This window comes from Podarcis bocagei (genome assembly GCF_964188305.1).
Source record: "Podarcis bocagei genome assembly, chromosome: 2".
NCBI lineage: Eukaryota > Metazoa > Chordata > Lepidosauria > Squamata > Lacertidae > Podarcis > Podarcis bocagei.
This window is the reverse complement of record NC_138126.1, coordinates 100943430-100967750: the sequence shown is the minus strand read 5'-3', so window position 1 is coordinate 100967750 and position 24321 is coordinate 100943430. Positions and strand designations below refer to the sequence as shown.

At 43.8% G+C, this 24321-nt stretch overlaps 2 protein-coding genes across 13 annotated transcripts in view; one reads left to right on the top strand and one right to left on the bottom strand.

Moving 5' to 3' along the window:
* MBTD1 (mbt domain containing 1) overlaps positions 1–14811 on the top strand; it is a 124694-nt gene extending 109883 nt beyond the window's left edge. For 5 of the 11 annotated variants that reach the window (XM_081184560.1, XM_081184564.1, XM_081184559.1 and 2 more), the window contains 2 exons: positions 2497–2688; positions 10643–14811. In XM_081184560.1, coding sequence (XP_081040686.1) covers positions 2497–2688; positions 10643–10761 — 311 coding nt within the window. In that variant the 3' untranslated portion in view covers positions 10762–14811. Of the gene's footprint in view, positions 1–2496; positions 2689–6368; positions 6808–10642 lie in introns of those variants that run through there. The other 6 variants (XM_081184557.1, XM_081184566.1, XM_081184565.1 and 3 more) reach the window with 4 other exon arrangements.
* Positions 14812–15619: 808 nt separating this feature from the next.
* LOC308581891 (nucleoside diphosphate kinase) lies at positions 15620–21028 on the bottom strand. Of its 2 annotated transcripts, none has more exons than XM_081184678.1 (5): positions 20881–21028; positions 19162–19297; positions 17236–17337; positions 16387–16499; positions 15620–15866 (listed from the first exon to the last, which is right to left on the bottom strand). In XM_081184678.1, the coding sequence occupies exons 2-5, from the start codon at positions 19288–19290 to the stop codon at positions 15749–15751; spliced, it is 462 nt and encodes a 153-aa protein (XP_081040804.1). In that variant the 5' UTR covers positions 19291–19297; positions 20881–21028; the 3' UTR covers positions 15620–15748. The 2 variants fall into 2 exon arrangements, with proteins under 2 accessions (XP_081040804.1, XP_081040805.1); XM_081184679.1 differs by having other exon boundaries at positions 19162–19311; positions 20881–20977.
* Positions 21029–24321: the final 3293 nt, after the last annotated feature.

The window sequence follows — 24321 nt, the reverse complement described above, 5'->3', positions numbered from 1 at the left end:
AGCACAGCTTCCTGGAATTGGGAGAATATTCTACTCTCTGGGATACCCTCATCACCTGGCTCAGAAGGCACGTGTAGCATCTGCCAAGCTGATCCTGACTTTGATTATTAGGATGCAGCAGCTACTACCGTTTTCTATTTTCTCCTGCTTCTCCCCTCGGCCCAAGCCCAACTCCCAAATTTAAGACAGACAGAGGGAGCGAGAAAGCAAAGCGCTTGCCAGTCTCTGCTCATTGATGTGCCCATGGCAAGAAACTGTGCCACCTACCATCAAATAAGCACACAAGTACTTCGGCATGTCTTTGGTCAATCAGATGCTTAAAACCAGGAAGGGAGGTGAAGTGATGCTTTTAGGGCAGGCTTCCTCAACCTTGGCCCTCCAGATGTTTTTGGCCTACAACTCCCATGATCCCCAGCTAGCAGGACCAGTGGCCAGGGATGATGGGAATTGTAGCCTCAAAACATCTCGAGGGCCGAGGTTGAGGAAGCCTGTTTTAGGGTTTGTGAAGGAAAAAGCAGCATTCATACCTGTCGGCCAGAGGAGTGCTTCAGGCAAGCCAGCGCTGCACATAGACTCATATGTACTGGTAGAACAAAGCGGCTTCCACTTTAAGCCTGCCAAAGAAGTTCATTCCAGGAGAAGCCAGTTCAAGGGTAGAGTGAGTATTTTCACACTTAGGTGGAGATGCCCAGATAGGGGCTGAAGTGAGTTTACAGAGATTACCCCTCCCACGGTTCCGAGATAGGAGGTTCTGAGAGCTCAGAGTTCCATAGCTGGAACCCAGGTAGGATAAGGTGGTCTGTGAAGATGGGTCCCAGGTCATGATAGTGCTAGGGATTATGTTCCCTATCACGATTTAGTTCTTTTTAAGGTAGTAACCAGGTGAAAGGTAAATGTCCAGACTCTTAAGGCTTCAAAACATTTCCCAGACCCTCATCCTTTAAATCTTTATTCAAGCTGGGATGAGCGAGAGAGAGTACATGCCTACAACCCCACTACACTTTAGACCACGGCTGGTGACAGCTCCTTGTGGAGAATCTGTAAGAAAACAACTGTGGGGCCGTGACCTGCACGGGGGTGTCTATATTGCTTAGATCCCCGTTGTAGTCTTGGTCTGGATTTCGCTTCTCTGCATCAATGGGAGTTTCTCTCTCAGTTCAAATAGCAGCCTAATCATTCATGCACTTAATGATTGCGTGAAGAATCTCACATCCATTTTGGTGTTGTGTGTTGAGAAAATAAAGGATCTATTTGAGCAAAATGCAAAAATCTACAGAGTTCAGTAGCTAATGTAATATTCTTGTCTTTAACCTTCCATGGCAGAAGCTTGAAATACAAATTACTTTAGGTAGAACATGACAGTTCACAAAGAGCCTCAGTAACTCTAAGGTAGCTTTCCCCCCAACTTTGCAGAGGTTTTATTAGCATGAGACATACTGCAGTGAATTTAATACTAAAAGTGCTATAAAATGGAGCCCATTCTAGTAATACAACATGGAAAATAGAATACCCACCTGCCACTCTTTGGGTGGAAATAATATGTGTTCCCAGAAGGTGGGAGGGTACTTTTGACACCACCCATTTTTGGTTCTCCGAGCATTTTTGCATAAAAACACTTGTTAGTCAAGGACATCACAGAATATTCAAATGCTATCATATTATTCGTTTTTCTCATATTAGTGTGCTGTAGTAGCTGCTGTACATTTTTATTTACATATCCATTCATGATCTGAGAGATGTTGTCTCTCAGAATCATTGACTGATGAGTCCTGCCTTCTGAGTCAAGTCAGAGAAGGTCACTTCCATAGAGTGAAGCTTCTTCCACCTGTTGAAGCAGGAATTCACAGGTAAGATCTTACCACCACCTACACAGAAATTCTTCAGTAAACATAGCTTCTCAGCGTTATTTTTTGAAGTTTCAATACATTTGCCCCATGATTTTTGGGTGGCAAATCTGCATTTTTTATGGAGCAGCTCTTCAGATTGGTCATGTAGGCACTCTTTACTTATCAAGAGACAAGGGATTAGAGGTATCGTAGAAAGTAGTTTTTTGTATAGCAGAGCATGTGCTTAATTGGTGTGACTTTAATTATATATGAAAACCCTTAGTTTGCAGGTTTTACATATAAGTTAGCCTGTGATTTTAAATTTTTACTGAAGAGTAAACCCAGAGGTGAGACGAGCAATTTTTTCACTAACAAATTTGCTTTTAAGGGTATTTCTTCCATAAAGAGAGTATTAAATTTAAGGTGATTCCTGAAAATGTGTTGTCATAGGAGGATGTTTCATAGAGTTCTGTGGCTCTGCCATGAGTCACCAGCATCACTTTCCAAAATAATTCCTTTGGCTGTAGTTAACGAAGATCTGGGCATGCACCGAGGTGTCCATAAGTCCAGTGAGCACCAACTGGAGGCCTTTCTCAGTGAGTGATTAGTCTTGAGTTGCTTTAACACACTTTGATCTAAGTGTTTTACTTTAGTTTGACTTGATGTTTAGAGAGGAAGATACCAGTTGGGAAGAAGCCTGTCAGTTTGTCGAGCGTCCCCATGACAGGTGGGGTGCGGAGGAGCTTCTCTGGTGATGAAGAGTTGACTCCTCCTCAGTATCGAACCCTTCCAGCACAGACAGCCCCGGAGGCCTGCCAGCCTCCCAGGACTAGCAGAGAGTTCAGTCCCAGCCTCAAAACAGGTAATTGGTCATGTAAAAAACAACAACAACGCTTATTAATGGAGGGCAAAATTGATTGAGGATCAAGCATGGTCAGGCATGAAACATGCTGACTCATTGCCGCCCTCACTTTTCATTTAAAAATAGAAAGAACATCCATTTCCTCCAGTATTTGCATCAGCCCATAAGCCCATCTCATTGAATTAATCACAAGTGTTGAGTCCCTGTTTTTTCCTGCTGCTTCAGAACTCAGCAAATCTCCTCAAAATGAACTAAATGGAAGTGCTTTCAATGTACATACTGAAACAAAGTGAACTAAATGCCAATAGATTTCAGTTATCACTGGATATTATTTTATATCCTGGATGTCATATCCAAAAATAATCAATGGTCACCCTAAAAAAAGAGGGAAACTAGTTTTGGAAGATTTTAAAAACATCACCCCCCAAAATTAATAGACCTTTGTCAACAGCTTGCCATATTTTTCTTTAAGCTGAAAACAGATTTCAAAATGAGAAATACTCTCATTTATATGTTCCCAAAATAAGTCCCTGTTGTGTGTTACTATTCTGATTATCATTCTGACACAATGAACAGGAGAAAATGAGCAGAATGAAAGGGATTGAGTCACACTTGAGATCAATACAAACTGTAAGGTTGACATAGATGCCTCTTTCCAGCTGTAAGAGAATTGAAAGTACAAAGCAATTTACTCCCAACAGTGTTTAGTGTGGAAATAGGTGCTTATTTAGTCTGAAGTAGACGGCTGCCTCTAAGAAAATGCAGGAGCTTATATTGTCAGTCTAATTCAGAGCTCCACTATGGAGAACTCCCCCACTTACTAGTACCTTGCTGGGCTTAACAGTGGAAAGGGTAGCACTGCATGCACAAAGGATACTGGCAGGCTCATTAAAGTCTTGTCAATGTCCATATTTAGGTTGAAACAAAATGGTGCCCACTTGGAAAGGTGCTAGGTTTCAATCCTAGAAATATAAACAAGTTGGGTCTGCTCCCCTTCCTTGTGAATTCTAACTAATGCAGAAATCTGGCTAGATTGGGAGGTTCTTTTCTGGACATAACCCAATTTGGACTCCACCAGAATCTATTGTAGGATCTTTCCTGTTCCAGGAGGGGCTTTTCAGGCATGGCCACAGATGCATATTGTCATATACCTGTGGCATGATTGGCGCGTTCCTTTTCATAAAGGCCACTGCAAAGGCTGCAGTTTGCTTGACATGAGTCAGTCTTTGCCTGCCAGCACCAAGCAGCTGTTCTGGTATTCAGCAGGAAAGGTCCCATTTACACCATGCAGTGGGTTGCAGTGTGCACAGGGTCTCTGAACAGCGAGGAACCAAAAATCTGCAAAGCCACTCAGTATCACCTGCTTCTGCTGGGGTGAACAAATTGAGGATTTGATTTATTTATCAAATTTCTCCTCACCTAGCTCTAGCTTTAACTATTCCTACTTCTTGGATAGTTGTAACTATTGGAGTACATACTTACTACAGTTGTTGGTTAGAGAAAAAAATGTTCCACATCTCACAAACGGGAATGAAGTGTCTTTCCCCGTAAGCATACTGAAGACCTATGGCATATTTAAAACAATAGGCAGAAAGCCAAGCGCAGCTCATTATACATCCTCATTTTTCGGTCATTACAACATCTCTATACAGATGCATTGTTCAGTGGTAACTCACCTCGCTACTTAAAAGCTGGTCTTGTTTCCTTGAGTGTTCACGCTACTAACTTTGTTTGTATTTTAAATGTTAAGAATTGTAAAACTGGTTGCATTTTTTCAGCACTGAAAACATCAAACCTTTAGGTAATTTTTGAGAGATTGGTCTCTTGGAGAACATGCAATGTCCCCAAATGAATCCCATTTGTATACATGCATACAGTGTTAATTGATTTGACGTAGGGTCTTCAATGCACTGAATTTCCAAGGTTGCAAGGGTAGTGGGCTGGGGGGTGATTGGGAATGCTACAGGACCTCATTGAGTTTACAAAAGTTCAGAAGAAACTTGCATATATCTGCTACCTTCTTGCCTTCTGAGAACTCTCCATGTTTACCCTAACCAATAAAATATCAGAGTCCCATATATCTCCTTGTATCATACTGTATATGTAGGAGCCAGGCCCAGCTGTGTGGCTTTTTGAGATGGCTTTTCTTTTCGCAATATGCCCTTTTCTAATCCTTCAGATGAAATGCTTTATTTGTGCCACTGTCTCAGGCATGTTGAAAGATCTGAAAACAGGTATTTGATGATAGGGATGAAATTAGCCTCTGTGCTTCCTTCCATCAATTACTAAGGGTAGTGCCAGAATACCAGCTTACTTTGAACTGTAGCTGCGGAATTTCACCACTGGGATCTACATGTGAGAGGTCCATTTTCAATATGAAATAATGATGTGATGATGAAAAAGCATGCCCCCCCTTTTTTGGTGCAGCTATTAAGAGCATTGGAGCATAGATCCATAATGAATTTTGTAACCTTAAATTTAGGTCCACTTGCCAAATAGAAATAACTAGAATGAACTGAACAAAATATTTCCTGTGGTGTAAGATGAAAATTGAGAGCATTATAATGAGCAACCAGACTTCATTATCATGCATGATATTTTCTACCTTTAATTAACTCCTGTAGCTACAGCTGAGTTATTTTCTTCATGTTCCTGAGGAGATGCCTTGACTCCAATTGCTACTGCACTAATAGAAAGAAAAATATCTCCCCCCATGCTATTGCCATTTTGTAAATCACCAGCATTTTTGTATTTAAAGCTAAGAGAAATAAAACAGGAGCTTGAAGCAAATGATGTTGTTTACTGAGCTCTTGCACAAAATAAATAAGTTGCTTGCTCTTCTGTAACTCCATCCTAGTTACTGCCTTTATTAGAAAGATGAAATAGCTATAGAATGGTAATGGGAAAATAATTGATGCCCCGATGGTAGTGACCCATGAATATAATACTCTCTGAAAAACAGAACAAACTTGTTTGATAACTGGACCATCTACATATTTGTATCAAATCATCATGAAGCTTTGAGCAGGCTTAAGTGGCTTGAGAGACCCTGACACCTGGATGCGTTTTTCCCAGGTGGCCTAGCTTTGGGGACTCCTTTATACTCCCATAAGGTATATGTAATTGAAGAATCCCAAAGCTAAAGAATCCTAAAGGGGATTTACTGTTGGCCTTGGTACACTGCCCAGAGAGTTATTGTACCCAAAGATTCCCAGCGTTTCAAAAGTGTTCTGCAATTGGCATGGAAGTGATTGCCCTTTTGAGACCTAAAGCCTTTGTAGACATGTTGGACATGTGGTCCTTTCTTCGGGGTCATTGTGACCCTGAAGTCCAGCTGCTCTCAGTCTTTGATTGTAATAGAATAGAATATGAGACAATTTCAGTCTGTTCCCCATTTGATCCTCCATGAAGCTCCCTCTCCTTGAGAGATTTTTAAATCCACTCCACTTGTAGGGGTAGATACAGCAGGTGGGTTACGCCTGTACAGTCTGCCAAAATGTACGGGTGGAAAAAGAGTTCAGCAGTCTGTGATTACTAAAAGTGATATACAAGTGTCCTAGGAATTTGGGGGGGGGGGCAGGGAGAGAAATGAATTGAGTAAATATTTATTTTGCATGTTGTAGAATGTGTATCATTCTAATGTCGTGTTTTAATATTTAAACTTTTTAAATTTTATTTAGCAGAGGAATGTGAGTCAGCAAGGAAGATGAGATAGAACCATACTAAGAGCGAAACCAAGTGACCTCTGTTTTAGTAAGGTTCCAAGTAGCAACAGGTTGTACTTTTGAGACTGCGTTACAACATGCTCCTTTGCACTTTCCAAAGACTATTTATGTCAATGTTTGTAAAGTAAGCTGCAATATTGGATCCGAGAAAAAACAACAACAACTGAACTTGCCATCTTGTCATCAAAAGCTGCCTGTAATGGATGCTTCAGAAGAAGCATAAAAGGAAAAAAATAGCAGTTATAGTATATTCTTTTCCCACATCAGTCCCTTTTGCCAGCCAGAGCCTTGGATTATTTTTATTAATCTTTTAGTTATTTCATGAGCAGTTACTTGGCTCTTTTGGATATTGTCTTTCTTATTAAAGGCTGTATATGTCTTGTTTGCTACTTTAGTCAGTGTCAACAGTTTTTATGCAGCTATCTATGTGACTGTTATATCACATTTTTAACGGAAGAGACTCTCTTAAAAAAAACTTGTCTGAACCATATTTGTTTCCTTTGCGTCAGATATAGCACCCCTTCACCATACCATAGAATCATGGAGCTGGAAGGGACTCAAGGGCCATCTAGTTCAGCCCTCTGCAATGCAGGAATCTCGGCTAAAGCATCCATGACAGATGACCATGTTTTGCTGGTTTGCCAGTATCATAACAATAAGAAGCAGCACAATTAGTGCATTGAACTGTAAAATATTTATGTCAGATATCCATAGATGGTTTTCAATATGTACAGCAGTCTTTTAAATTGACTGTGCTTCCTTTGAGATCTTTTGAAAGTGTTAACTAGGGGATTGAACTTGGAACTGGATCTGCCAATGGACAAGATCCCATATGCCCCGCTCCTGTAGACCAACTTTGACTATTGAGTAGGACCACCCAGGGATGTAACGTGGTGGTGGGGCTGCCAGGGTGATGGCCCCAGGCACATTTTTCCAGGTGGCACTGATCCCGCTGCCCTGCCAGTCCTGCAGCACTTTGCAAGGCTGGGATCTGATCTGAATGATTCACCAGGCAATTCATTCAGATCAGCTGCCAGCCTTGCAAAGCGGCACAGGGCTGGCGTCACTCCACCGGCATCTGCTGTTTATAGCCACTGCTCCTGCTCCTCTTCACAGACACACAAGGACTACCTGCATGAAACTTGTGGACTACTTGATAAGAGGCAAATTGGCATATAACGGCAAATTGCCATTAAAATGAAATCCAAAGTAATGGCAAAAAGGCAGCAAATGCTGTTTTGAATTACTGTATTTTTCACCCTATAGGACGCACTTTTCCCCCTCCAGAAATGAAGGGGAAATGTGTGTGCGTCCTATGAGGCGAATGCAGGCTTTCGCTGAAGCCTGGAGAGCGAGAGGGGTCGGTGCGCACCAACCCCTCTCGCTCTCCAGGCTTCGCGCACCTCTCTGCAAGCAGCGGGAGCCCAGCGCTGGGCTCCCGCTGCTTGCGGAGAGTTGCCTGCATGCTGAAGCCTGCGGGCGCTGAGCTCAGCGCGTCCAGGCTTTGTGCACCTCTCCGCAAGCGGAGGGAGCCCAGTGCTGGGCTCCCGCTGCTTGCGGAGAGTTGCCTGCATGCTGAAGCCTGCGGGCGCTGAGCTCAGCGCGTCCAGGCTTTGTGCACCTCTCCGCAAGCGGAGGGAGCCCAGTGCTGGGCTCCCGCTGCTTGCGGAGAGTTGCCTGCATGCTGAAGCCTGCGGGTGCTGAGCTCAGCGCGTCCAGGCTTCGCGCACCTCTCCATAAGCAGCGGGAGCCCAGTGCTGGGCTCCCACGGCTTGCAGAGAGCTGCCTGTTCTGGGGGCTGGGGTTGGGGGAAGCTTGGGCTTCCCCAGCCCCACGCCTGGGGGGGAAATAATTCTTCCCCCCCAAAAAAACTAGGTGCGCCTTATGGGACGGTGCGCCCTAGAGGGCGAAAAATACGGTACTTTTTAAAGATATTACTATTAAAACTGGCATGCCCCAATTTAGCAAGGGTGATCTCCTGGTTCCAATCACTCTCCTACATGCAAAAGGGGGCTGTGCTAGGTGAAAAGCAAAGGTTCTCATGCAATTAAAACGAGTGTGGAACCTCTGACCTAGGGGTTAAATGAGGCGCTCCCTAGGCAACACCCCTAAAGGCCTTGTCCTTTTGCCTGGCTGGAGTGCACCCCATTGTACAAAGACAAAGGTCGCATCCACTGCACCGCCCAAAACTGGCATTCCACACCCCGGAGCTACACCTATGGGGATCCATGTCAGACCAGGGGTGTGTGTGTGTTTACCTGCCAAACAGATGATGGCAACTTTTCAGGCTGACTTCACCATCCATCTCTTTATGGAGACACGTGTGTTCCGTGTGGCGATTTGTGGGTCTGAGCCACTGTGTGAAACATCAAGAAGGCAATGCTGCTGCTTTCTTCAAGGCTCTTCGTAGAAGACTAACGCTCATGCTCTGGTGATGCCGTTTTAAGAAAGGAGCAAGCAAATCTAGGAGGACTTGGATCTAGGAATCAAAATGTGAGGGATGGCTGAAGAAAGTAGAACCTAGGGAAAATGTGGGCAATACTCCTAGAAAAATACATAATAATACAGGGTGATTCATCATGAAGTCTACAGTTCCCATTCACTATAAATGGAAACTGTATACTTCATGATGAATCACCCTGTACTTTTTAAATATATGAAAGGCTGTCATAATTAACATAGAATGTAGGAGGATATTTGACTGTATGACCAAAATGGCTTCTGTCGAGTGAATGATTCTGCTTGTTCTGTTGATGTCATGAAAAGTGTTCGTTATGGGTCTGAGCAATCCTCTACCAAGATCAGTATCTTGGGTTTAGGCCCAGCGCTCACTGAGGTGGTAAACTCTCGCTGAGATGTAGTACTTCAGACCATAGGTGGGGACCTGAATGCTCACTCTCTATATATATATATTATACAGAAAACTAGGAGAAGGAATCTAGCCTAGCTTCTCCTTAATTTGCTGGATTTCTGTGTGCAAGGAATCTTCCTTAAAACTAGGGAGGTTTTTGCTGTTGAGCAGAACAAATGATGCAGGTGTTTATCATGGGTTCATGCACGTTTTGGCTTAGTCACAACCCTTATGTAATATGTACAGTATTGAACCTTCTTGAAACCTCTGTGTAATTGTGTCCCACTTTGAATCCTATATAAAACTATCACTGGGGTGAAAACACAGGATTCTGGGACTGGATTCTGGGTTGCCTGTGTGGTTTTGCAACATTCCCATCACATTCTTCATCAAGCAGCCTGAACACTGCTGTACCTAACTTCCCCTATATTTAAATTTCACTTAATTCCTGTCTATTTGAAAAGAAATGCCTTATTTGTAATTATTGCAATTGTGTGTGTTCAAGCGGGGGGTGGGTGAGTACCATTTTAGCAGATGGGAGATTATGTGAGAAAAGTTAACATATTTTTAAAAATTGTGCCTTCACCAATGAAAAGTACAATTTTAGAAAAAAAAATTTACTAGTAAGCAGATTTGTGCACATTTAATAAATTGAAACATCCAGTCAATCAACTTTTAAAAAGTTGGGTAACAGCACAAATAGCTAAGCTATTGATCCAATAAGATCTGAGTTCCAAATCCCATCTCAGCTGGATCTCACTCGTGTTTTTAAGAAAAATCACTCTCAGCCTGAGTTTCCCAGTCTGTTAATGTACTAATAGTGGTTAATAGAAGAGGGCATGCACGTGAGAGCAAATAATCGAAAGGTTGAAATACACACTGATTTTTTTTTAATGGAAGTACTAGATAATAGTAAAATGAGATCATAACTTAATACAGGGGATTTCTGCTTAGTCCTTTGTGCTGTATTTGTTCAACAATCAATGCCTTGTTTTCCTCCCAAAAGTTTCTTATGATGAGTGGAAATGTTGTATCTTGAAGAGAAGGATTCTACTGAATCTATCCACAGTAATAGTACTGTGAGCAAATCTATCCACAGTAATAGTACTAAAAGGTCATAACCGAATCACCTTTTCTTTCCTCCCTCCTTTTCTTAGTCACATTTTCAACTACAGCCCATGCGTTCAGTATTTTTCAATGTCTCTACTTAATTTTAAATTTATTTTTTTCAGTGTTAAATTGTGGGGGTTTGCATTTTGTTACAGAGGTAACAACAAGTTGGAGCATGCTTGAAAATTTCAGAGTCTGAACTGAAAGGAAATGTGTCTTCAAATGTTCACCAACTTTTCATTTTTTAAACCTCCTTTTTCATGTTTAGTCTCCTCACTGCAGCTGAAGGAGGAGTTGCTAGATGGAGAGGAATACAACTTTCTTCAAGGAGCATCTGACCAGGAAAGCAATGGGTCAGCCAGCCACTACATCAAACAAGAACCCTAAGGGCAGAGCAGGGCAGGATGGTACAAAAAGAGCCTTTCTTCAAGACTGATGTTCCCATTCTGAAGATACAGTTTGATGGCTTCTACTAAGGGCACTTTGCTAACTGCAGATAAGATTTCAATTCAGAATTTTTGGAGGATGAGGAAACTATTTTAGTGAAAAAGATTTTTCAATTTATTAAAAAATAATTGACACTTGTGTTGTATTTGAAGCTTTTAAAAGAATTTTTGTAATATTTTCGAGTTCAGATTTATTGTGCATTGTTAAAAAAATGAGATTCTAATTTTTTGGTAAGAATTAAAAGCTTAATTATAGCAGGATTGCAGGAAACCCTTTGAAGAAGATGAGGTGGTAGTATTTAGTTGAAAAAAAAAAAAAGCAAATGAACTGTTTGTAACAAGTGAGCCTTCTGGTACAAGCTGGGAGATTCTGAATTTCAAACTACACTAGTCATACCCTGTCTTTTCCATGGTGAAATCATGGGATTCTGATCTTAGGGGTGGTGAAGACATACCAAAATAGGTTGGAAGAATGGAGTCTGGAAAGGGTTCCTCCTGGAAGTGGCAACATAATTTTCAAGAGTTTGGGCTTAAATTTTTGGAGAACGAAGCTGAGGTCCAAGCTTTTTGGAGGCCATTGGGTTTGGGTCGGATACTGCTGCATTGTGGTTTCCTGTTCACATTTTAAAATGTTGAGATATTCATGGAAATGATTAGCAAAGCTTCAGCACGTTTCGGCTGGAGAGGTTACAAAATGGACATGAGTTTGTGACTTTTTTTTTCTTGTGTAAGGAAAACGAGGCAGACGCAAAAGGCCCTTTTCTACAGAAACTTTGTGACAGGCCTGCTTTCCATCCCGGTGGAAGACACAGCTGAGGCAAATAGAAGAGGACATGTCATTTTGCTTTCCCTACCCATTTGGAAGAGCTTTTGGGTTATGAATTGAACTGGCTTGCCTAAGGATGACATGGCCCTGCTTTTAGGCCTCATGCTTTCTTTGACTTGGCTGCGGACACCATTTTCAAGCAAAAGGTTTTCGAGAACACGTAATGCCTGATGTGGCAAGAATGCTGAAGAACCTGGAATCTTTCCTCCGAGAGTTGAATCTGTGTGGATATTTGCAGATGGCTTCATTCTCAGAACTAACATGCTGACATTGCCACACTGTGGTGTTGTGACAGGATGATGGTGCGTGTCAAGAGTTTTGCTTTTACCAGTAAGGTTCATTAACTAAACTCTCAGGAATTAACTGCTTATGTTCTGTAACTGCTTCTGGGTCATTGCAGGTCCTCTTTAGAGCAGTATAAATGTCAAATTCTTGACTCTAGGGTAGGACTTAGAAGAAAGTAATCCTATAGATTAACCTCTACACACTTTAAGCCTAATGCTTTACATTGGCAACTTGCAAAGCCCCAGAGATGATTTTTTGGCATATGTTTTGAATTTTTAAAAACGCATAGAAAGTTGAAAACCAGCAATTTTGATTCTTTTCTTAATTAACTTGCTCTATTGTTGGGTACATACCATTGGTGATATGCAAAGGTTTACCACATTCTATGCAAGAGGGGATAATGGTATAAAATTTTGTAACTACTGGAAGTACATTTTTTTCTGTATAGTATAGGAATGTATGAGAACAATTTCTAGGCTTCCCCCCCTCCCCCTATAGCTGGGCCATTTTTGACTGCTTCATGTATACATATTTTTAAACTGATTATCAGGTGTCAAATACTTGTGAATTTAGGTGATAATTAGATATTCTCTGTCTCTAAAAAGATTTTGGCTTAACTGAGCTGCCTTCATTTTCTTTTCCTTGGGTAGAATGGCCGCCCGCTTCCACAAATGCTGCACTGCAGCTGTTTTTGAAACTTATCCAGTTTGTAAAGCAGCTTCTAATGTGGGCCGCTTTGGAGGGAGGCAGCAAAACACTGCATTGTGTGTACACACCCACAAAGGGGTTCACTAGATTTCAACTAATATTTTGAAAAGTCACCATACAAACGGACCTAAGAAATCCTCCTCCCTCCCTCCCTGTATTTTTGTTAATCCTTAAACCAGTGCCTCTCAAAACCAAGGATGATCCATGCCATCAGGCCAGTTGATAGAATGATCTAAAAGGCAGAGACTCCAGAGAGAATTGGAATCAATTTCCCCCCCATTTTAAGGTGTAGTTCTGTTAGCCTTGCTCACACCTAATAAAGGCAGCATACTCTCTCTGCAGGACTGGCATAGTCAAGATTGTTCAGAGCCTGTATTTTCATAGGGTCTGACTTGGAAAGATTTAGAGTAGCCCTTGTACAAGTATTTCTTCTGATTTCAGTAGGGACCACTTGCATAATACTGCTTAATATATAAAAAAAGATACAGGAGAAGGCCTAGACTAGTGTCCTCTGTCAAGAGGAGAGGAAAGCCAGAAAGAGAGCTTAGATTTGTTTATAAATTGGGTCCTGTATGGTCATAAAATCCAATCTTGAGCTTCACCCAACACAACATACCCTTTAGGTGGAATTGCCCCCTTTTTACCTGACAGAAATTCCGTATCTAAAAACTATATAATGGGCAGAAGTTCAGAAGGTACAGCTTTCTTCATCACTGCACATTTAATGCTTTGAACACTGAACCTGCTGGATTTCTGCTAGTCATGCAGTCTGTCAGGATCAAAGGTGGAAATCCTCCTCCTACCTCTGTTGAATACGGCAGCTCCTGGAACATCCATAGCCACATTTGATCCTTACCACATCAACCTGAAATAGTCCCAGGGACCTGTTGGACCTTGTCAGACCTAGAACCATGCTACAAGGGTGATCATCTTGATTAGTGCTACGTTGCTAGTCTTTGGGTTTCTGGAGGTAGAACTGCATACATGTTAAGTTGGTACCACTGCCAATCTAATCCACCCCAATTTCTGCCTGTAGGCAGAATACCACATCCCAATACATAACGTGTGTATGGTAGACTTCTTATTTGCAGAAACACCTATTATTAAAATTGCTTCATGAATCCCTTGTTCCAGCTTAGTTCCCTGGAGTTATTACTTCTTTCGCTTTGTTTATTCAGTGCTGATTCTAAGAAACATTTGTCTGTGGCCTCTTAATGCAGATGATGACTGGGTGGCAGTGAGCTTTCTTAGTACTGGGTTTAATTGCTTTGGTATGCATGCATTTTTTGTATAATTTAGCTCGAAGAACATTCTCTTTATTTTACTGTGAACTAATTAACACAAAATTGGGATGGTGTGTTGGGGGAGGGGGAAAGAGTTGGTCAGGGATTTGATGCCTGTACTGATGCAAAGGGTCAGCTATTTTCAGTATTTGGCGCACATTTTTTAAAATATAAACAAGAAGGCACCACAGACAAGGTCAAGTTGCATTGTAAGTGCTCCTTCTTTTTACAGCTGACCCTGTTTTGTTTTAAATTTCCTTGCTGAATCTGACAAAAGCAAAAGCAGTTATCAGTTTCTTGTTCTATTGATACTAACACGGGTTTCAGTGTTTGTTCGTTTTTATTGTCGTCGTCATTTTTATGTGATGTGAACACCTTCTCCCATCAATATTTGTATTATGGTGCTAATATATTTGGTAACAATCCTTTATTGGAAAGGGATTAAAACTGTGATTAAATTGATTTTTTTTTTCTTTTTAATTTTCATATTTAAGTAAAGTCTCAGCCATTTATAAAAAAAGAAGAAAAAGCATCAACTTTTGCCCTGGAAAAACGATCAGGGCAGAAGTTTTAAAAAAAAAAAAGTTGAATAGGGTTTTTACATCATTTCTGTATGTATTTGATATAGATCAATATCTGTATAAATTTAATCTTTTATTTTCTGGTAACTTGTGTGGTCAAATGGGAGCATTTTAAAACCTCTAATGAAATGTATATAACTCAGTGAAAATGCTTTTGATGAAATTAATGTTACTTTCATTTTTACCAGACTGCAAATTTTCAAGCATGGATGTGAAAAAAAGCATTAAAAATTATAACTTTGTGTACAAGATGAAAATAATTCACTAAATTTGCCTTTTTTACACAAAATAAAAATGTTAAAAGTAAAGCTAGGTGGGTGGACTTTTTCCTCTCTCATTTTCAGGTGACGCCAACATGAATCCTTAACAGCAGCAATTTGCTTAGAAAACCAGAGTCTGGTCACACAGAACGCCAATAAGGCTGCTGTCTCATGGTGAAATTGCAATCTCATCAAAGTCAGTCAGTCCAATAAGCACTAGTACAGTCCTGTCTGGATTTAACTCTGTTAAACCTCAGCCATATGACCACAACTTCCAAACATCAGTTGAGCATGTTGGTCCATTGATCCTCCACCCATTCTTCTTCCAACAATTCTTATGTCGTCCCGAAACTGGTAGGTTTGTGTGGAGAACATGTGGGAAAGTGCTAGCAGGCACCCTTTCACAGGAGACTTTTAAAGGGCTAGAAATAATTTATACTGTGGCCCTGGATGTTTATTGTATCAACTTTAGTAAAACTTAAAAAGAACTTGGACAAGTTCCAAAAATCCTCCAGCTAGAAAAGAAAATTGGTAACTAATTCATGTGATCGTGCTGAATTAGTACTTACTGGTCCTACTTTTAATCCACCATACATTCTTCTTTTTAGGACTACCTAATAATGCAAGAAGGGACGGGGGGGGGGGCGCTGTGGTCTAAACCACTGAGCCTAGGGCTAATGGGGACAAAGTAGTCCTAAACCACTTTGAAAAACAATGCACAAGCTCCAGTGAAGCTTTAATTTGCAATAGTTACATTTGCCAGGCTATTTTTAATTTACCGGCACTCCTAGTAATTCTACAATAGAAACTGTTCATAAGCTACCTTTTCGTTTCTCTAAAATGAAGAAATGAAAACTAATAATTCATATTTTATTTCTTAATGCCAATAATCACAAAGGTAACCGTGATAATTGCTCCCAGGACAGCAGGTGGGTGGAATGAGATGCTTTGTTGGAAGAAGGCAGAACTTGTCACCAGGACTAATCTATTCATAAACCCAATCATGAGCACAAGGTTTGTAGTTCACAAGTTCTTCAGGCTTGAACCACAGATTGATCTCTTTCTGAGCACTTTCCACAGAGTCACTGCCATGAATGATGTTCCTACAGGGAAGACCAAGGAATTCAGTTTACAAAACTTGTGTAGCATTTAGAGACATTTCTGAAATAAGAATCTGGAACAGACTGCTTGACAGCTAAGCCTACACATTTGAAATGTCTAGGTTGATAAGAAAGTATCCACAAGAGTCAGTCAGTTTAGCTTAAAGGATTTCTCAGTCACACACACAAAATGAACCTATCATCGCCTTTAATCAAATGACCGGCCAACTGTACAGGTAGTTTCACGGGTATATGAATGGCTATCAGCTAGCCCTTGATCATCAGTACCTTAAATAAGCGAACAGTTAAGCTGTTTGACAAAAGCAAGCAGAACGCGCAATTTATCCTGTTAACACAAAAGCATTTTATTCTGCTGGAGGTATGCTTACACTACCCATTCTCTTTTAAATAGTGAGGCATGTATTCTGAACATTTTCTTTTAAAGGTTTTGATAATTAGTAGTACTTCAGTAGCACCTTGCAAGTCTTATTTAATACAGATAAATATCAATCCCAGTACCAACCTGCCCACTTGAATGCAGAAGTCGCCACGGATAGTGCCAGGCTTGGAATCTGCTGGGTTAGTTTCCCCCAACATCACTCTGCCCGTCTTCACCACATTGAGTCCTTCCCAAACCTGCAAGAATAAACTGGTTTAGCACATATGTTTAACCACAGTACTTGACCAGATGGAAGTGATGAGAGCTTTTCTTATGGAGTATGTTCTTCATGAAATGAAACCAGCTCTGGCAGGTTGAGAGATCCTCAGAAGACCACGTTGTGGGGGCGCGCGTCATTTTGTCAGGCAACCGATATGCTTGTGAAGACAGAACGTTTGTGATGGCACAACACTGAATTACACCCTTGCTGTACATCTGTGCAGCAGGTCCCGGGAGTTTCTCTTTTTAAATAAGGTGGGGAATGTTTAGGGCTTTTTCCTTCTCTACCCTTTCTAACTGAAAGATGAAGAGGCCAGTTCAAAGAATGCCCACTTGCAAGTACCACAATTCCAAGTGGATTCACTTCTTAGTAAACCAAGTTAGGGTCTGGCTGCACAACATTCGCAGCAGCGTTAGCAGACTGCAAGAGGAAATTATTTTGGAAACAGCCAATCATTTCACTGTTAGCAGAGAAGAAAAAACAAAGTAATAAATTCAGAGTGGAGTTAACTTGCACCATCTCGCCTTTCTTTACTTTTCCACAAAGGCCTAAAGGAGAGGTAAGCTAACCTGTGGCAGCTGGGCTACAACTATATGACCACTGGTTTGGGCTAATGGAAGTTGGAACCACACCTGGAGACTATCAGGTATGAGCCACCCCTGGTCTAAAGAGACAAACAAAAGAAATGTTTAAGTTTACATAAAACCACTTACCATGGGTACTACAGGCCCAGAATTCATATATTTAACCAAACCAGGGTAGAACGGCCGATCTTTCAAGTCAATATAGTGCTGTTTGAGAAGCTCTTCAGAAGCCTATAAGAAAAGAGATGGTTAACCCTCATGATTAACTGCAGAAAGGAGCTGCTCTGAGCCACCCCTACTTAAACTAAGTTACTTAAGAAGAGTCCTGCTGGATCAAAGCAAAACCTGTCTAGTCAGTATCTTGTTTCCCAGTGGCTACCAAAAATGCATATGGTATGGGAAGCCCAAAAGCAGGACATCTAACACTGAGACAATACAGTGCCAAACAACAAGTAGCAAAGCACTTGTAACTAAGCTCAAGAGTTAGGCTATAAGAAAGCAAACTAATGGTAGTTTGGACAGTCAGTACCAACAGATCGTCCAGCAATGCTGCTGCTGCTGTACAAGTTGCATATTATCTTACTCCGTATAACCTTCTAGTCAAAGTCATACCAGCTTGTATGTATTGGGTTACACAGGTAGTTTTAATAGAACCTACTGTACTTAGCAGGGAAGGGACAACTACCAAACTGAAACAGCAGGAAGACAAGGCTTGTATTGAAAGGCTGTATTTTGACACATACTGAAACTAGGATACATTTTTGTCTTGTTTTCTAAAGTAGCTTTTGCTCTGCCTTAGCCTTGTGCAAGCTACAAAAAGTGTGCATAGGCCACGGGTGCCCAAACTTTTTTCAAAGAGGGTCAGATTTGATGAAGTGAGGCCAACCAGAGTTGTTCAGTTTTTTAAGGATTGAATTACAGGTAGGTAGCCGTGTTGGTCTGTCATAGTCAAAATAAAAAAATTCCTTCCAGTAGCACCTTAAAGACCAACTAAGTTAGTTCTTGGTATGAGCTTTCGTGTGCATGCACACTTCTTCAGATACACTGATTGAAGTTAAGGATTGAAGTTATTGAACTTTTTTTTAGGATTTTACCCCAGAAGATAAACTGCCACAGGAGCCGGATTAAACTCCCTGACATAGGCACTAGGGTATATTTAGCTTTCCTGCAGCTATATAAGCTAAATTCAAAAGACAACACACATGCAGACCACAGTGCAACCCTTCACTAAATATGTGTCCTCGAGAGCATACCCCCTCCCAAAATAAAACATTTCTGAGTGAAACAGCACTTGAGCTCAAATCATCCACAATCTGCAACCCATGTCATGGTTGAATAAAACACGAGGCTGTTTAGCTCAGTCAGTAGAGCGTGAGAATTTTAATCCTGGGGTTGTGGGTTCAAGCCCCACTTTGGGTGAAAGATTCCTGCACTGCAGGGGGTTGGACCTCATGGCCCCTTCCAACTCTACAATTCCATGATTCTATAAACCGATACTTAAAAGACTGTATAGGCAAAAGATATTCAAATGTTGAAATATTTCAAGTCATGTCAGAAATAAACAATTTAAAGCGCAAATACAAGGTCACACCTCCGTCTCCACCTTTGATTTTGAGCTCTCACTGGTAGTTCCATTAGGTCACCTCATATACAGCACAATAATGAGCTTTCTGGTGCTAACTGGCATCATGACTCACTTGATGGGTCCCTCAGATTGATGAATGACTACTGCCTAATGTTGTACACCTCAGCCCTGTTCTAAATCATGACTAAACTTATCAATTAGGGTAGGGTGGGAGAAGCTGAAATGGATGGAGCAGCAGAAAGAGGACAAACCCTCTGCAAGCAATCAGTTCAGGCAGTTGGTAGGATTGAAAAGTTCCTCCCTCAGCAACTTACTAGACAGGAAGGGAGATGGATCTACTTTTTGGTTCTGGCCCTGCCCACTGCTGGCCTGCAGCCTCTGATTTCTCTCTCATACACACACACACATACAATGCAGAAAAAGGTTCTCTAATCCTGCTTTACTGCACCATTTACCAAGATTAAACTTACATGCATAAATTTCATAGCCACCAGTTTGAATCCCTTCTGTTCAAATCGCTTGATGATTTCACCTATGATTCCCCGCTGGACTCCATCAGGCTTGATGGCAATGAATGTGCGCTCTGTGTTGGAAGCCATTATCTCACTGCAAAGGAAATGCTAAGAGAAGTGAGTAGGATTGGACTAATCCCCACAAACCACCACAGAAGATGAACCTATAGAGGGAAGGAGTGCAATCAATATAAGTAAAGATTTTACAGCAGGACCAATACCACAGAAGAACCTAGAACAGGTTACCCTAACCTATCGACATCTAGTCGTTGTTGGACAGCAAATCCCATTATTCCTGACTGGTGGCTATGCTCACTGGGGCCGATGGAAGTTTGAGCCAAACATCTTGAGGGCATCTGGTTGAGAAAGGCATGTGAAAAAATGCGCAAGGTACTTCCTGTTCGTCAAGGTGACCGCTGTTCAACATTAAGAGGTCAACTCACCAACAGTAAAACAGGGCTAATTAATTATTATTATTTTGCATTTCTTGTAGAAATTTTAAGTTAGCTTTTGAAAGACAATCTGTGTGATAAATTGTCTCCCTTGAACTGGTATACCATTAACTATGAGAAAGTGGCAACGGCAGTTGGCAGCCTCCAATGTCATTCCTCTTACGACTTTTGAGATCTGCCATCTTAGGAGCACACCAAGTCCTGTGATTTCTTAAGAATCCTTTCAGTAACAATATACAGTTTTCATCTTCAAGTTGGGAATGCATGAAAATCTTACTTTAAAGAGCAACCCAATGCATTCGAACAGGACACAAAAGCAACCAGGGAACAGACTGTGATCTTTGTTCCATTTTTTAAATATCTGCAGCGTCACCAAATAGATAATAAGTAATCGTATTCAGGGCCGTAGCTATGGGGTGGTAAGGTGGGCCCCTGCCAGGGGCGCAAGTGAGGGGGCGCTAAATCAGCTAAAAATATGTCTATGGTCACATGGCATGGCGTATTTGAATGGCAATGCCCATCAACTGCGGGGAGGAGGGCTGTCCCCCTCAAATATTTTAAGGGACGGGAGCAAAGGTACCTCGGCCCCTAGGAGTTGGCTCCTATGTTATGCGATCTGATGAAGGTCGGATCTCATTTGGGGAGGGTGTTTTGGCACCCTTTGGGGCTTCTTCCCCGCCCTAACTGGAGTTGCAATTCTACACCCCTCCCCCTCCCCCCAAGTACCGGGGCAGGCACCATTCGACTGCACGTGGGCAAGGCTTCCTCCACCATCCGTCCACGTGTCGCGGAAGAGCCCTTTGTTCCCCTCCCCTCGGGCGGCGTCTATTTGGGCCTCTCCGCCCTGGGGCTGCAACCCTACACCCATTTACCCGGGAGTAAGCCCCACTTAATCCAACGGGACTGACTTCCGAGTAGACAGGCACAGGCATGTGCTCTGCGGCGGCAGGGCTGCCTCCTTCTTCTCGCCTCGGCCGCCTCAAGTTACAGAGGCCCCCGAGGGGAGGCGAGGAGAGGTGGCTGCGCCTCCCAGGCTGCTGCAAAATGCGCTCTTTTTTTGCAAAAGGCACCCTCCCCCCAGCCGCCATTTCCTCTTTAGCCGGCTCCAGCTGCATTTCTTCCTCCTCTTTTTTTTTTTGCCCCAGAACCTCGTTTTGGTTTCTTCCTCCAGGAAGAAAGTGAAGAAAGACCAAAGAAAGGGGTGGGTGGTGGGAATAAAGCTCACCTCAGCTGCAAGGAGTCTGGTCGGGCCCGGAGAGCGTGTCTGCAGCTGCCGTCTCCCTGCAAACCTCCAGGGGAAGAGGCGGAGCAAGGCCGGGCCGGCGCCGGAGACAAGCCGGGAGGGGAGCAAAGGAGGCGGGCTTGGTCGTCGGCTGCCTCCTCCTACTCCGCGTAGGTCCCTCGCCGCCGCTTTGGTTTTTGCAATCTGAGCAGATGGTGGTTCCCCGCCTCGCCCCAGGATCCCAAGTTGGAGGGGGAAAGCATGCCAGCAGCATTTCTGTGTTTTCTCCACTCCAGTCAGTGGAGGAAACAGTCTGAACAATATACAGTACAGCACAAAGCAACCCGGAGATTGCTTATCCTCAGAACTCGTTGAAATGAATGGACCTGAGTTATATAGGGCAACCCTAATCGTGCCCGCTACTTAGAAGTAAGTCCTATAGAATTCAGTGGGGCTTGCTTCCAGGGAAGTGGGGATGGGGCTGGAGCCTCAGTCACGTTCGTAGGTAACAACAGGACTACTCTATTGGATACAAGGAAGGGATTTTAATCTGCATGGGGCCAGAGGGCTGATGGGAGCGGATAGGGATTTTGACAGGTGGGTGCTCCTTCCCACCTGTCAGATTTGGCCTGTGAGGCAGATCCTGATAAAGATCTGGCCCGTGGATCCTAAAAGGTTCTCCACCTGCTCTAGCTAGGGAGAGCCCATCAGTACAAGCCTGCCTCTCTGATGCAGAGGGGAAGCTGATAAAATCAGATAAAACATGTTTTGTAGCAGACTGTCTGGGATTCCCATTTTTTAAACAACACAACTTAAAGTCCTCTGCCTTTTTGCCAAGAACATGTAAACTGTGCTATGATGTGCTTTGCTTTTTCCACCAAGCCCAAGCATGTACTTTGCTTTCCACAATATCACAGGCTTCTCAGTGTAATAATTTCATGAGGTATTTTTGCTCCCATTAACATGTTGCAGCCTTTAACCACTTCCTCCAATCACTCCCCAAACTGACTTATTTACAAAGGAGATCCATTACTTCTCTTGCACCTACCAATAGTTAAAGGAACCCACACACCCCCCCAAGTAGATTAGGCCCTCAGGACAGAAGTTATTTTTCACAATATCCTTGCTGAAAATCTCTTCCCCTCTCCTGCAAAAGATGCTATTAACACCAGTTGAGGCAGGAACATGTAATAAGGATACCCATCCCCCACCACCAATACTAATACCAGCTTCATGGATGTAATTTCTAGTGGGGAAACTGGGCAGGCAAAAGTGTTAGCACCCTTTCTTGCAGTGCTGTAGCCTGGGTCCAGTTCAGGTGGATCTTCAGCTACTTTTAAGTCTTGTGGAGAAAATAAACAATCCTATGTATTTGATCATTAAACATGCTAAACTGGGGTTTGCACTGTGGAAAGGAACATACCGTATTTTTCGCACCATAAGACGCACCGGCCCATAAGACGCACCTAGATTTTTGGGGGGGAAATAAAGGGAAAAAAATTTATTTCCCCCCCAGGTGCGCTGCGCTACACCAGGAGCTTGGGGCGTGCGGAGCTCAGCGCGCCCCAAGCTTCTGCGTGCCGGCAAGGTCTCCGCTAGCGTGGGAGAGCCGGGCGCCTCTCCCAGGGCTAGCGGACCCCTGCGCTAATCCAGGAGCTTGGGGCGTGCTGAGCTCAGCGCGCCCCAAGCTTCTAGGTGCGCGCAAGCAGTCCGCTGCCGCCCCAAGCCTCGCGCACCCGGCAGGAGGTCCCACCGGGTGCGCGAGGCTTGGGGCGGCAGCGGACTGCTTGCCCGCACCTAGAAGCAGCGCGCCCCAAGCTTCTAGGTGCGCGCAAGCAGTCCGCTGCCGCCCCAAGCCTCGCGCACCCGGCAGGAGGTCCCACCGGGTGCGCGAGGCTTGGGGCGGCAGCGGACTGCTTGCCCGCACCTAGAAGCAGCGCGCCCCAAGCTTCTAGGTGCGCGCAAGCAGTCCGCTGCCGCCCCAAGCCTCGCGCACCCGGCAGGAGGTTCCACCGGGTGCGCGAGGCTTGGGGCGGCAGCGGACTGCTTGCCCGCACCTAGAAGCTTGGGGCGTGCTGAGCTCAGCGCGCCCCAAGCTTCTAGGTGCGGGCAAGCAGTCCGCTAGCCTTGGGAGAGCCGCGGGGCTCTCCCAGGGCTAGCGGATCGCTGCGCTACGCCAGGAGCTTGGGGCGTGCTGAGCTCAGCGCGCCCCAAGCTTCTAGGTGCGCGCAAGCAGTCCGCTAGTCTTGGGAGAGCCGCGGGGCTCTCCCAGGGCTAGCGGATCGCTGCGCTACACCAGGAGCTTGGGGCGTGCTGAGCTCAGCGCGCCCCAAGCTTCTAGGTGCGCGCAAGCAGTCCGCTGCCGCCCCAAGCCTCGCGCACCCGGTGGGACCTCCTGCCGGGTGCGCGAGGCTTGCAGACACTCGCCCGAAGCAGGGGGAGCCCTCCCGAGGGCTCCCCGTGCTTCGGGCGACAGGCTGCCGCCCCAAGCCTCGCGCACCCGGTGGGACCTCCTGCCGGGTGCGCGAGGCTTGCAGACACTCCCCGCACGCGCTCTTCCGGCTGGGGAGGTGACGCGCGGCTATAGAGGCTCCTGCCATAGCCGCGCGTCACCTCTCCAGCCGGGAGAGGGTCGCGGGGGGCTGCTTTAGCCCCGTGCGCGTGCTCTCCCGGCTGGAGAGGTGACACGGGGCTGTAGAGGTTCCTGCCATAGCCGCGTGTCACCTCTCCAGTCGGGAGAGGGTCGCGGGGCTATGGCGTCTTCGCTCCATAGGACGCACACACATTTCCCCTTCATTTTTGAAGGGGGAAAAGTGCGTCCTATAGAGCGAAAAATACGGTAGTTTTGGGGAGGACTGCTCATGATTTCATGTGCTGAAGATCCCAGCTGGCAGATGATGGAAGAGACCTCTGTCAGTACTTTGGAGAGCCACTACCAGTCAGAGGAGACACTACTGGAATGACCTGGTGTAAGGCGATTTCTTATGCTCAGAGTTGAGAAATTATAATTCATGATCTGAGCTTTCAAACGTACAAGCCAATCCTGCTGTAGAGCAGCCTGTCTGCTTTCTTAACTGTGATACATAATGTGAATTAAGTTTTTGTAGCTCATGTAATCAAGATAAGGAAACATGTAAGCAGATGTAATGAAGCTCAACAGAATTAAGAAGCTATGCTGTACAATGCCTTCCTTTCCAACAACAAACAGTAATATAAATGAGTGACGGGAGGCACAGCTTAGTGAATGTCCCTCGTATTAATCGCCTTTTCTCATAATGCATTTCATAAGCATCTATACTAATCTTGCCTTAAAATGGCCTATGAGCAGAGTTAGAATTAGAGGGGATAAAAGAGTTTAATAACCATCTGTATAAAGCTTTATTTTCAAATTGATACCGCAACCCATGTGTATCCACTAGAAGCAAAACCAACATTTAAAATTTG

Bases quoted from the DNA above. Each gene is read 5' to 3' on its own strand.
- LOC308581891 (XM_081184678.1), bottom strand. From the start codon at position 19,290: ATGGCTTCCAACACAGAGCGCACATTCATTGCCATCAAGCCTGATGGA. The intron at 17,338-19,161 runs GTAAGTTTAATC...CTTTTCTTATAG, and splicing joins TGGCTATGAAATTTATGCAT to GCTTCTGAAGAGCTTCTCAA. The intron at 15,867-16,386 runs GTTGGTACTGGG...TCTTCCCTGTAG, and splicing joins TTCTGCATTCAAGTGGGCAG to GAACATCATTCATGGCAGTG.